At 47.2% G+C, this 13,213-nt stretch overlaps 1 protein-coding gene across 2 annotated transcripts in view; it reads right to left on the bottom strand.

Moving 5' to 3' along the window:
• Window positions 1-13,213, bottom strand: part of SOD2 (superoxide dismutase 2) — a 46,631-nt gene that overhangs the window by 10,174 nt on the left and 23,244 nt on the right. Inside the window, exons 1-2 of one of the 2 annotated variants that reach the window (XM_054492278.1) lie at window positions 3,890-4,088; window positions 3,408-3,610 (exon numbers count right to left, since the gene is read on the bottom strand). In XM_054492278.1, coding sequence (XP_054348253.1) covers window positions 3,408-3,610; window positions 3,890-3,912 — 226 coding nt within the window. In that variant the 5' untranslated portion in view covers window positions 3,913-4,088. Of the gene's footprint in view, window positions 1-3,407; window positions 3,611-3,889; window positions 4,089-13,213 lie in introns of those variants that run through there. The other variant, XM_054492277.2, reaches the window with a different exon arrangement.

Raw genomic sequence — 13,213 nt, forward strand, 5'->3', positions numbered from 1 at the left:
GCTGCATTCCTGTTCCTCCTTCAAGTCTCCACTGAAACATCAACCCCATCAGTGAAGCCTTCTCTAGCCACCATACATGAATTAGCAATTCCCTGCCACCCCTCCCAGACCCTTTACTCCTTCTCAATAGGCCCTGTAACTCCTGGCATACTGCATGGGTACCTTGCCAAACAAGTAGGCAAAATAAAATATTCTTTTCTATGCCTTCAAGAAGCTACAGATTAAATGAACTATTAGTATTAGAAAAAAATGGAAATCCTCTTGTTTAATAAATATTTTGTGCATATTATCCACAAGATACCAAGAGAAGCAAAGTAAAGGACACAGACCCACTGAGAGCTTTGCTCTCAAGGAGCTTACATTTTGGAAAAAGTTCTCAACTGCTGAACGTTCTGAAAGTGTACATTAAGAACATATGTCTGGGCCGGGTGCGGTGGCTCACGCCTGTAATCCCAGCACTTTGGGAGGCCGAGGCGGGCAGCTCTCTTCAGGTCAGGATTTCAAGACCAGCCTGGCCAACATGGTGAAAACCTGTCTTCACTAAAAATACAGAAATTAGGCAGGTATGGTGGCGTGTGCCTATAATCCCAGCTACTCAGAGCATGAGGCAGGAGAAAGGCTTGAACCCAGGAGGCAGAGGTTGCAGTGAACCAAGATCACGCCACTGCACTCCAGCCTGGGCGACAGGGCAATACTCCATCACCAAAAAAAAAAAAAAAGAAAGAAAAAGAAAAAAAGGTACATACAAAGCCAGGTGAGGTGGCTCACGCCTGTAATCCCAGCACTTTGGGAGGCCGAGGTGGGTGGATCACTTGAGGTCAGGAGTTCCAGACCAGCCTGGCCAACACGGAAAAACCCCGTCTCTACTAAAAAACCCACAAAAAGTAGCCAGGCGTGGTGGCGTACGCCTGTAATCCCAGCTACTCAGGAGGCTGAGGCAGGAGAATTGCTTGAACCCAGGAGACGGAGGTTGTAGTGAGCCGAGATCACATCACTGCACTCCAACCTGGGGGACAGACTGAGATTCCGTCAAAAAAAAAAAAAAAAAAAGTCTGACTAGGCATGGTGGCTCACGCCTGTAATCCCAGCACTCTGGAAGGCCGAGGTGCGTGGATGGGGGAGCCCAGGAATTCAAGAGCAGCCTGGGCAACACAGTGTGACCCCGTCTATTTTTTCAGATAAAATTAAAAAAAATTTTTTTTTAAAAGGAACATACGTAGGCAATGCTGCTTTCTGAAACAAGCTCCAGTTGTTTAGCGATTCAGAAAGGAGGAGAGAACCAACCGATATCTGAATACACAGCTAATCTCAAAGGGTTTTTTAAAGACACCAACTTTTTTTTTTCCTTTGCTAGGTTTACAAATAGTTTTTTGATAGATCTGTGTTTCCCTTATTAAATTTTCTTGAGAGTCACTCTAAAAATAGATGTAAATTTTCTATTGTTTTTTAATAAATCAATAGTAACTAAATTTTTAAAATGGGAAAGATACATGCTTAATGAGAGATAATTTAATAATCTTAACATCTTACAGTTTGCTTACTCATTTTAAAATTAATAAAAATTGAGGGCTTAATATCTGCTTTTAAGAACACTTTTTTGAAATTCAACATTTTATTTGGTTTCAGTTTAGTTTTTGCCTCAAATAATAATAAAAGTCAAATGCTTTTGGTTGAAAAATATTCATATTAGTCAGTTAAATGTGATGAGATTATGACATTGTTTTACCTTTCTTCCCCAAGTTTTCAAACATGAAAATCTAACTTTTTAATAATTTTTAAAATATGTTTAAGTAAAAGAAAGCTCTGCAGGTACTCAATCACCTATAAACAATATAGCACAATATAATAAAAAGTTTTTTTCCAGTGGGTTGTATTACATAAGTAAGGCTCTGATTCCACAAGTAAAGGACTGAAATTAAGTTGTTTTTAAAATACCGAAGAGAAAGGTTCCCGGGTGTCAGATGTTGCCTTACAGGAAGTACTTTCACAACTGGGGTATTCCCCAGTCTCTCCCCATTACATGTTTCCCAAATTTGTTATTTCCTAAATCACGGGTCCTTTTCCCGTAATTCAAGGTTCATCTGTCTCAAGTAAATCTTCCAGAATGTGGTAACTTCCTCCTCTTTCAGTCATTTACTTCAAACACAATCAGGCTGAAATACTGCATTTTTCCACTAGATGCCTCCAGTCAACAAGATGTGACTGTCTAAAAATTACTCAACAAATTTCATAACCCCGAAGTTCAAAACATTTAAGGAAAAGTAAACATTTTTTACTACGTAGTTTGCCAAGCAATACAGTCTAAAAAACATGACTGTCGATTATCTTCCTTGTGCAAACCACTAACGAATAGATTAAAAGGACAATACTATTTTGTAAAAGACGTGAAAACATAACATTCCCATACACACCCCCAAAAGGCACAGACTCAAAAAGTCCACATACCCCTGGTTTTATCAACTGAGCTCTTGAGGAAAAAAAAAAGTTAACACCATATATTTTAATTGCATTACAAATATGAGTCAATAGTAAATAAAAACAAGCCTGTTTCAGTTTCCCACTAAAGGGCTATTTTCCTTGTGAACTTTGACCCCTAAGTGAAATCAAGAAAAGTATCAAGTCTAAAGACCCTGAACTGTTCCACAGTTAGGTTACTGCTTTTTTGGTAACGCACACCATAATGGTGTGCCTCCTCCTCTCCCACCTGAAGTCAACAAGTGGGCTCAGTGAAGTTTCCCCTGCAGGGTAGCTGGGGATGCAGGGAGTCTCCAAGTCCTAGGCTGGACTCCCGACCCCGTTTGCTCTCAGGAGGATGACAAGGACCATGGTTCCTAGAACGGAGTAGTGTCCTCCTGTCTCCCACCTTCAGTGTGACCTGGCAGCAAGGCGCCACTCCCACTTCTATCAGGAGGTGACCCTGACACTCAGAGACACCTGCGGACCCGATGATGTCTGGCCACCAGTGGACAGGCGCGCTCAGCCCTCCTGCAAACGGCTGGCACACCTACCTGAGAGACCAAACATTTCCCCAGAGCGCATTATACAACAAGAACAATTTCAGTTTGCAAAAAAAAGAGTGACACAGTATTGCTTTCTTTTCAGGACCTACAATTCACCAGTGCTGGCAATATGGGTAACGGAATGCGGCTCACAACAGTAAGGCAAGCTCCTTCGCAGGACGCCAAGTTCCCTGAGATGACAGAAGTGTGTTCAAACCCATCGAGGCACTCCTTCTACAATGAGGTAGACCATGTGTTTAAAAGAGAGACTATCGTGCCTGGAAAACTCGGAACCGGTACAAATACGAAGCGAGCTCTCCTCCACGGAGAGGCCCGTCCGTATGGGGCCTGGCTCCCTGGGGTCGCCTCTGCCGGGGACTGCCTCCCGCCGCTCAGCCTGGAACCTACCCTTGGCCAACGCCTCCTGGTACTTCTCCTCGGTGACGTTCAGGTTGTTCACGTAGGCCGCGTGGTGCTTGCTGTGGTGCAGCTGCATGATCTGCGCGTTTATGTGAGGCTCCAGGGCGCCGTAGTCGTAGGGCAGGTCGGGGAGGCTGTGCTTCTGCCTGGAGCCCAGATATCCCAAAGCCGGCGCCAGCTGCCTGCTGGTGCTGAAGACGCGAAAGCACAGCCCGGTCAGTCAGCGCCGCGGGACCGTCTACGCAGGCTGGGCTGCCGAGGAACGGCAGCGCGCGGCGTCCCCCGAGTCCCCGCGTCCCCTCCCTGCGGATCCCCGCTCCAGCCGCCGCGCCGGGCACTCCCGGGAGAACCGCCCGCAGGTGCCCCGGCCCCCAGGCCTGGTGCGGCCACTGTCGCCATTGCCGCGGAGGCCCTGCCCGCCGCGAGCCCCTTCGCCCTTGGGGCCGTGACCGGGTCCCCTTTCATCTCACCCGCACACTGCCCGGCTCAACATGCTGCTAGTGCTGGTGCTACCGCTGATGCCGCCGATCTGCTGAAGCCGCTGCCGAGGCCGCCACAGCCACAACTGCTGCTCCTGGGCCGCCCGCGGGCCTTAAGAAAGCGCGGGGAGCAGCGCCGCGACCCCAGCTGCGCCGCAAGGGCACCGCCGCCCCGCCCCCCCCGCGGGCCCCGCCCCGGGCCCGCCGCGCCCAACCCCGGGGGTGCCCTGCGTGCCTGTCCCACCCGCCCGCGCTTGCCGTACACCCCGCGCCCAGGGCACGGGAGAAAGGAGGCTGCAGGCTAGCCTCGGCCTCGGCAATCTCGCTGCCTGTCTGCCGTACTTGGGTGGCGTGCGGCCGAAGGGAGGCGGCCCCTACCCCCGTGGAGTTGGTACGGCCCGAAGGCCCTGCCTCTGGCTCCGCCCCCTGCGGGTGCCCGCGGGGATCGCGCTGCGCGAGGCGGCTGCGGCGGCTGCGGCGCCTGCCCCTGAGTTTTGGTTGCGCTGCGCGGGGCCGCGGGGTCCAGAGGCCTCACTGCAAAAAGATATTCGTACCCTCCCAGGGCCCCCGTGGCCGTTCCTAGGGAAGACGGGGCCAAGCTGCTGGTCAGCGCCGCCCAGCCGGCCTATGAGCTGAGGGTAGATCCAGCGCCCTTCCAACCCGTATTCAGTACTCTTGCGCCGTACCCTTGCTTTGCAAGTAAGCCGACCTTGGGACCTACTCCAGGACAGGAGGCACACAGACTTTGTCCCCACCGGCTGCCTAAGAACAGTTCTTGGGCATCCACGACGTGCCCGAGACTGCCGGCAGGATTTGCACACATTTATCTTTATTTTTACCCCTAGGGTTGGTATTATTGATTCTAGTAACAGTGAAATCCTCTGAGGTTAAGCAGCTTCTTCTGGGCACAGTTACTAAGTGAGTCAGGACTAGTTCCTACTTTCCTCACTGCTAAGCCCTGGCAGTCATGTTTTGTGTGTTTACAGTAACTCTGTGAACCAACTGTTCAGGATAACATAAAAGGACAACAGAGGATTCTTTCCTGCGCTGTCTTGTAGCCTAGTAAGCTGTTAAGTATCAAGTGCTCTCTCAACAGTTAAACAATCCTGAATGGTGTGAATCTTCCATGTGTAGAGGTTAGGAAATCTACACTGCCATTGGCGGGAGTTGCCCCTTTATTGAAAAGAATATGATGGAAGGTAGCAGGTGCTGAACCGCTTCCGTTGCTTCTTGCAACCCCTGTACAGCCCTCCCAAGGATGACTAGGCTTCGGGTAAGTGGAATGGGAAAACATTCAGGCAAAGAGGAACCACCTGAACTTGGCTTCACAACAGGAAAGGCTGGGCTTGTTTACAGACGTCAGAAGAATGTAACTAGGGCTACGTGTTGGGGTGAAAAAGGAAATTCAGGCTGGGACCAGGTTATAGATACTCTTATTTTTTAAATTTATTACTTATTTATTTTTGAGACAGTCTCGCTCTGTCGCTCAGGCTGGAGTGCAGTGTCACGATGTCGGCTCACTGCAACCTCTGCCTCCCGGGTTCAAGCGATTCTTCTGCCTCAGCCTCCCGAGTAGCTGGAATTACAGGCGTGCGCCTCCACGCCCATTTTTTTTTTTTTTTTTTTTTTTTTTTTGCATTTTTGGTAGAGACGGGGTTTCACTATGTTGGTCAGGGTGGTCTCGAACACCTGACCTCAAGTGATCCACCCACCTCGGCCTTCCAAAGTGCTGGGATTACAGGTAGGAGCCACCGTGCCCGGCCTATAGATACCCTTAAAACGCAGACAAGAGCAGGGGTTCGATGTGGTTGTTAATTGGAAGCTGAGAAACGTTTCTGCTGACACACTGAAAGTGGTTTTTCAGGCAAGGTGGTCTGGCACTGACTTGGGGGGATGAAGGGAGTGCAGGCTAGTTAGGAAGCTGGTACATTTGTCTCAGCAGGAGGTACTGCAGGTCACTTTTAGGGCACTAGCTATGAGAACTGGAAGAAAAGGGCATTTTGAAGGATTAATCCACAGGATTCAGAGACAGATCAGTCATTGTAATGGAAAGACTTGATCTAGTGATAATGAAATATTCCTATTGGGAGGCTGAGCTCAGGCTACTTACTTGCACTTCTTGTTTGTATAGAGAGTGATACTTTGAGAGTTTAAAGCGACTCCTAGGACATGCGCTTTAGAACAAGCACCAAACGTTGGGGACTGGTAGGACTGATAGCAGCAGTCAGAAGAATCTCCAACATTACACCTGTCATCAGCTACATCATTACAAAACACTACCATGACTGTGAGCACATCCAACGTTGTGGGCTATGGGAGGTAAAGAAAAGTTTATCACCTTGTCTACCACACCCAGTGAACAGGCTCCGTTTTCTTTTTCTTTTTGTCGCCCAGGCTGGAGTGCAGCCGCGTGATCACGGCTCATTGCAGCGACTTGCTGGGCTCATGTGATTCTTCTACTTCAGCCTCCCAAGAAGCTGGAACTACAGGTGCATACTACCACGCCTGGCTAATTTTTTGTGTTTTTTGTAGAAACAGAGTTTCTCCACGTTGCCCAGGCTGACCTCAAACTCCTCGGCTCAAGTGATCCTCCCACCTCGGCCTTCCAAAGTTCTGGGATCTATATAGGCTTGAGCCACCGCACCTGGCTGCCTTTTTTTTAGGTGGCCACTGTAGGGGGTACTGAATGGCCTCAGAAGTTAGATTACAGTCGATTGACCTGTGTCCCAAGTTTCTCCAGCCAGCTCAGGATGTCCTCTGCAACATCAGGACACCATGAATATGGATTTCCCATAGATAAACTTCCTAAGGCTACATCACAGCCATCCTGAGACCCACCACAGTGCAGACCTATATTGTTTGGAACAGGCAACCAATGTGGGTTGAGATGAAGTCATTTTGAGCCAGTTATTAACTGCATTCATATTCCAGTAACAGATCCAGCCACAGTTTCTTAAACACAGAAGAGTGTATTCCCTCATGTAACAAAGATCTGGGGCAGTCAGTCCTGGGTTGGGATGAAATTCCATGGAGTCATCAAGGATGCAGGCTTTCTGTCTTCAAAGCTGCCTCATGGTCCATAATAGCTTCCACAGCACCAGCAACCTCATCTCCCTTCTAGGAAAGGGGAAGGACAAAAGACTGGGCTCCCACTGTCTCCCCCAACCTTTTTTTACTTTTTCTTTCCAAATCAAGAGTCTTGCTTTGTTGCCGGGCTGGAGTGCAGTGGTGCGATCTCAGCTCACTGCAACCTCCACCTCCCAAGTTCAAGTGATTCTCCTGCCTTAGCCTCCTGAGTAGCTGGGATTACAGGTGCGTGCCACCACGCCTGTCTAATTTTTGTATTTTTAGTGGAGATGGGGTTTCACCATGTTGGCCAGGCTGGTCTCGAACTCCTGACCTGAAGTGATCTGCCTGCCTCAGCCTCCCAAAGTGCTGGGATTGCAGGCATGAGCCACTGTGCCTGGCCCCACTATCTCCATTGTAAGGATCCTTTGTGGTAGATTCATCCAACAAATTCCACTCGCTGCTCACTGGTCAAAATTTAGGTACAAGGCTACCTAGCACAGCCTAGCCACAAAGGAAGCTGAGAAATGTAGTCAGGTATGGGGCCAGGTGCAGTGGTTCATGCTTGTAATCGCAGCTCTTTGAGAGGCTGAGGTGGGAAGATTGCTTGAGGCCAGGAGTTTGAGACCAGCTTGGGCAACATAGCAAGACTCTGTCTCTACCAAAAAAAGTAGCCGGGTGTGGTAGCATGTGCCTGCAATCCTAGCTATGCCAGGAGGCTGAAGGCAGGAGGATCACTTGAGCCCAAGAGTTCATGGCTGCAATGAGCTATGATTATGCGACCTTACTCCAGTCTGGGCAAGAGAAGGAGACCCTGACACACACACACACGCAGTCAGCTGTACACATTTGAAGTCAGAAAAAACTTGCAATTCTGTACCTACAGGAGAAAATGAGTTTAAAAAAATCGTTGTTGCTACATATCCTCCTATAAGGCATTATTTCCACATGCTCTGACATAAACTGATCATTAATGGAATTACCTTAGCTACATTCTCTTGTTTTTCTTTCTTCCTGCCTGTGGTTTGTGGGGTTTTTTTCTGCTTTTTTAAAATCTGGGGTCACAAATCTTATCCAGGCAGGAATCTGAGAATTGGTTGTACCAACCTGTCCTTTGCAAGAGTGGTATTGTTAATAGGACCAAAAGTAGTACTTAAGTTGCTAAAATGAAATGATCTAGGCTAAAAGAGAAAATGATTGTAGAGCTATATTAAGGTTTCAGTGTGAGCTTAATTTTTTTCCCCACTTCGGGCAAAATTACGATTAGATTGCATCCTCAAAGAACACATTAACTACTGGAAAGGAAAGGCGGAGCTTGGTTCAGAACAAAAGTGTTCTGTTGAACAAAGGGATAATGTGGGCATGTGTGGCAGGTAATCATGAGTCGATTACATCCATAAAGGGCAAAGGGAATTGGCATCATTGAGCAGATCCTCCATGTTGCTAGCTACTAAGTCAAATGCTTTATTCCTACTGTAAGCAAAGATAGTGACTTGACCAAGGTCACACATAGAGCTAGTAGGTAGTAAGGGGGATATGAATGTACGGTTGACCCCTGAATGATGCAGTGTCAGGGGTGCTGGTCCCTTCACAGTCAGAAATCTGCGTATAGGCCCGGCACCATGGCTCACCCCTGTAATCCCAGCACTTTGGGAGGCCGAGGTGGGCGGATCACCTGAGGTCAGGAAATCGAGATCAGCCTAGCCAACATGGTGAAACCCCATCTCTACTAAAAATACAAAAATTGGCAGGGCCCAGTGGCTCATGCCTATAATCCCAGGACTTAGGGAGGCCGAGGCAGGTGGATCATGAGGTCAGGAATTGGAGACCAGCCTGGCCAATATGGTGAAACTCTGTCTTTACTAAAAATACAAAAATTAGCCAGGCGTGGTGGCACGCACCTGTAGTCCCAGCTACTTGGGAGGCTGAGGCAGAAGAATCGCTTGAACCCGGGGGGCGGAGGCTGCAGTGAGCTGAGATCTCGCCACTGCACTCCAGCCTGGGCGACAGAGTGAGACTCAGTGTCAAAAACAAACAAACAAACAAACAAACAAAAAACAAAACAAAAAAAACACTTGAACCCAGGAGGTGGAGACTGCAGTCAGCCGAGATCCTGCCACTGCACTCTGCACTCCGGTCTGGGGAACAGAGGAAGACTCCATCTCAAAACAAACAAAAAATTAGCCAGGCACGGTGGCAAGCACCTGCAGTCCCAGTTACTCAGGAGACTGAGGCAGGAGAATCGCTTGAGCCTGGGAGGCAAAGGTTGCAGTGAGCTGAAATCGCGCCACTGCACTCCTGCCTGGGTGACAGAGTGAGACCTTGTCTCAAAAAAAAAAAACAAATCCAATAAAACATTTAGAAAAAAAAAAACAAGAAAAGAAATCTGACTGTAACTTTTGACTCCCCAAAAACTTAACCACTAATAGCCTGCTGTTGACTGGCAATAACATAAAGTTTGTACATCACAGAGAGGACAATAACAAAGTTGATTAGCACATATTTTTTATGTATATTGTGTTCTTAAAGTAAGCTAGAGAAAAGAAAAATGTTAATAAGAAAATCAAGGAAGAGAAATTATATTTACTATTCATTAAGCAGAAGTGGATCATCATAAAGGTCTTCATCCTCCTCATCTTTATGGTGAGTAGGCTGAGGAAGAGGAGAGGTTGATCTTGCTGTCTGGTGGGGGGGCGGGGGTCGAGGCAGAAGAAAATCTACATAGAAGTGGACCCATGCAGTTCAAACCCATGTTGTTCAAGGGTCAAGTGTATTGCTGTTAAACCTGTGTAACTCCATGCCTTTAAACAGCTGCCACTCCCTCTCCCACATTTTTCACGCCCAAAAGAATTGGGCCCAGCCTTATCTAATTGGAGCCCAAGGTTTGAAACTTTCTTCTTCCTTGTGTCCCTACACAACTTCCCAACTTATCCCTGTCTCAACTCCTGATTGGCCTGCTGTCCCATCTCTTACACATGACTCTGGTCATCACTCTTGGACCTAAAGCTTGATACTGCTTCTCTGCCCTGACCTTGGTCCATCTGCCCCTTAGATCACATTTGCTTTGTAGCCTCAGTGAAGACCCAGCTTCCTGGAGTTTCCCTTCACAATGGCCCAGCTGATTCTTCCCAACCTAGTCTAGTGAAAGACTCAGACTTGCTGGGGACCCAGGAGGCCAAAAGAGAAGGGTTGTCCCATATTGAGAGTCCGGCAGAGCCCTCCATAAGATCCTTTCATGAGGACTTCCTGCAACATCCTGCCTCCTTTATGGAAATGGACACCACCTCTTCCCCATTACTACTCCACGAGGAGAAAAAAAAAAAAAAAAAAAAACACATGGTCACTGCATTCTATGTAAGGGTGGGATCTGTCATTATTAAACTGCCAACTTCTAGTTCATATCCCAGGATTTGTCATGGAGTAAGACTGATTTCAGGTGCACAGTTCCAAGAATGACTCTCAAGAGCTACTCAAGCTACTAAAGAGTAGCCCAGGGCTGTGAGCAAGCATAAGGGTCTTGGCTGGCTGAATCTCTGGGCCAGCACAACCCAAGGGCTGCACTCCACACTGTACATCTACTCGGAGCAGCCAAAATAGGTACACAGGAGGAGTGGCCTCGCATACCACCCAGGTCCATGCCAGACTGTGGTCCACTGAGAACAGTACTGATATCAGAGTATTTCTGGGAACCTATGTCCCATCTCAGGCAACTCCCAGGACTCAATCCATCTTGGCCTGCATCACCCTCCTCTAGTGTCAGCTTACATCTGCATTGACCCTTTGGTGAGAAATTAGATAAAATCGCATAAAATAAAACTTCATTTTCATGCTAAAGACATTTAGTTTGAGGAACTAGTTAGCTATATGTTGGTACACTAGAGGTGAGCCACTAAAAACGATCACTGTTCAGTTAGATGTGGACAAAACATATTTAAGAGTGGGACAATTATTAAACATTTAAGGAATCAGATTGGTTTGCATGTGTCTTTAAATGCCACTCCACTTTAAAGAATTGATGGAAATTAGAGACAACACATTACTAGTGTGGTGATGCAGTAGCTCCAATAATTTTCTGGTTCTTCATCTGAATTCATTTACATGTTTTAAGGTAAAATGCATTGTTGGCCAGGCGCGGTGGCTCACGCCTGTAATCCGAGCATTTTGGGAGGCCGAGGTGGGTGGATCACAAGTTCAGGTGATCGAGACCATCCTGGCTAACACAGCGAAACCCTGTCTCTACTAAAAATACAAAAAATTAGCTGGGCGTGGTGGCAGGCACCTGTAGTCCCTGCTACTCGGGAGGCTGAGGGAGGAGAATGGCATGAACCCAGGAGGCGGAGCTTGCAGTGAGCCAAGATAGCGTCACTGCACTCCAGTCTTGGTGACAGTGCGAGACTCTGTCTCAACAAAAAAAAAAAAAAAAGCATTGTTAACATGTGTGGCATGTTTTCCAACTCCCATTTTTTTTATGGCATAGATAAGACTTAGTCTCTAAGTACTAAATGAAGAAGAACAAATATCTCTGAGTGCACTTTGAAAGTAATGCTTAAATGTCTGGTCTCTGGGACATAACATCTATCTTTGTTAAACTCTGACTTTTTACTGACCTGATTTTCATTTAGGTTCAGTCTAAGCTTTCCAAATCAAGCAGAGACCTAATTTTCTTAAGCTTCCCTGGAACACAATGTAGGATCTCGGCTTTTAGACTGAACTCCAGGAGACACAAATTCTCAGTGATGGGGTGGTCTCCAAAACCATGAAAAAGGGTCCACTTAAAGCAACTGTCAGGCAAGACAATATGTAAGATTTCCCTGTATTCCACCCACATGCCACCACTGTGAGCAATATAAATATAACCCCACACCTGCTTCCTCTCCAGGCCAATCCCTGGGGATGTGAGAAACCATGGTTAGCATGCTCAAAGATGAGCAGCAGCAGCAGAAGGCAAGACGCTAGAGAAGGCACCTGCCAGCTGCCAACATCTTTCTCCCTCTGTAGGCTGCTGGCCTGCTAGAGGCCTGTGATGAAGAAGTTTTTACTTTAAATCACTTTCGGAGTTTTGGTTCTCACATGGGACTGAGCATTTTGGATAGTGAATTGAGCCTGTGTTCTAACTTAAAGTGATTATAAGACTTTTTATTACTAAAGAACATATATTTTTTAAAAGGTCACGGGACCAAGCTGGGCGTGATAGCACATGCCTATACTCCCAGCTACTTGGGAGGCTGAGGCCCGAGGATCAACTTAGCCCAGGAGTTCGAGGCTGCAGTGAGCCATGATCATGCCACTGCACTCCAGCCTGGTGACAGAGTGAGACCCTGTTTCAAAAAAAAAAAAAAAAGTCATGGGACCAGCATTTGATCCAGGGACGAAGAAAAAACAAGCCCATGAAGCAAATTTAATGACCTATTGGGCAATAAAGGAATATCACTTCATGATCTCATCCATGAGTCATTGTTATTGTGTAATAGTCACACATCAGTGCTATGGTGGAATCTCAAAATCTCCCACATTTTTGGTATTTGAATGGTACCCAACATTTCCAGCTTGAATGTGGACTTTTCCCCAGCAATTTGCATATTCTATGAGTCATTTCAGTGGGGATTTTAGGAGAGAACCTGTGCTCATTCCCCCTCTTGCTGGAGGATCACCCACCCCCAGTCAGCCCAAGTGTGACCTTTACAGTTAGAAAGTGCTATACACAGCTGCTTTTCTCTCACTTTTTCCTGGAGAACAAGAACAAAATCTCCCTGCCTTGTATGTAAGGTTTTTCCTACTGAGAGAGAGACTTGTTATTCAGTTCAATGGTTTATGGGCATAAAATAAGGATGCCCCAAATAAGGGACCTTACTTTTATCATATAAATCTGATGAGCTTAAACATACTTTAGATTACATTCTCTGTAGTTAGTTGTGCCTTTATGCTGCTAAGCCTTTGTAGTGGCTAACGCCTGTAATCCCGGTGCTTTGGGAGGCTGAGGCGGGAGGATCCCTTGAAGCCAGGAGTTCAAGACCAGCCTGGGCAGCAAAGCAAGACCCTGTCTGTATAAAAAATTATTTTTTTTTCTTGAGACTGAGTCTCACTCTGTCACCCAGGCTGGAGTGCAGTGGTGCAATCTCGGCTCACTGTAACCTCCGCCTCCCAGGTTGAAGTGATTCTTGTGCCTCAGCCTCCCTAGGAGCTGGGACTACAGATGTGCACTGCCACACCCAGCTAATTTTTATATTTTAAGTAGATGGGGTTTCACCA

Source organism: Pongo pygmaeus, chromosome 5, assembly GCF_028885625.2.
Source record: "Pongo pygmaeus isolate AG05252 chromosome 5, NHGRI_mPonPyg2-v2.0_pri, whole genome shotgun sequence".
Taxonomy (NCBI): domain Eukaryota; kingdom Metazoa; phylum Chordata; class Mammalia; order Primates; family Hominidae; genus Pongo; species Pongo pygmaeus.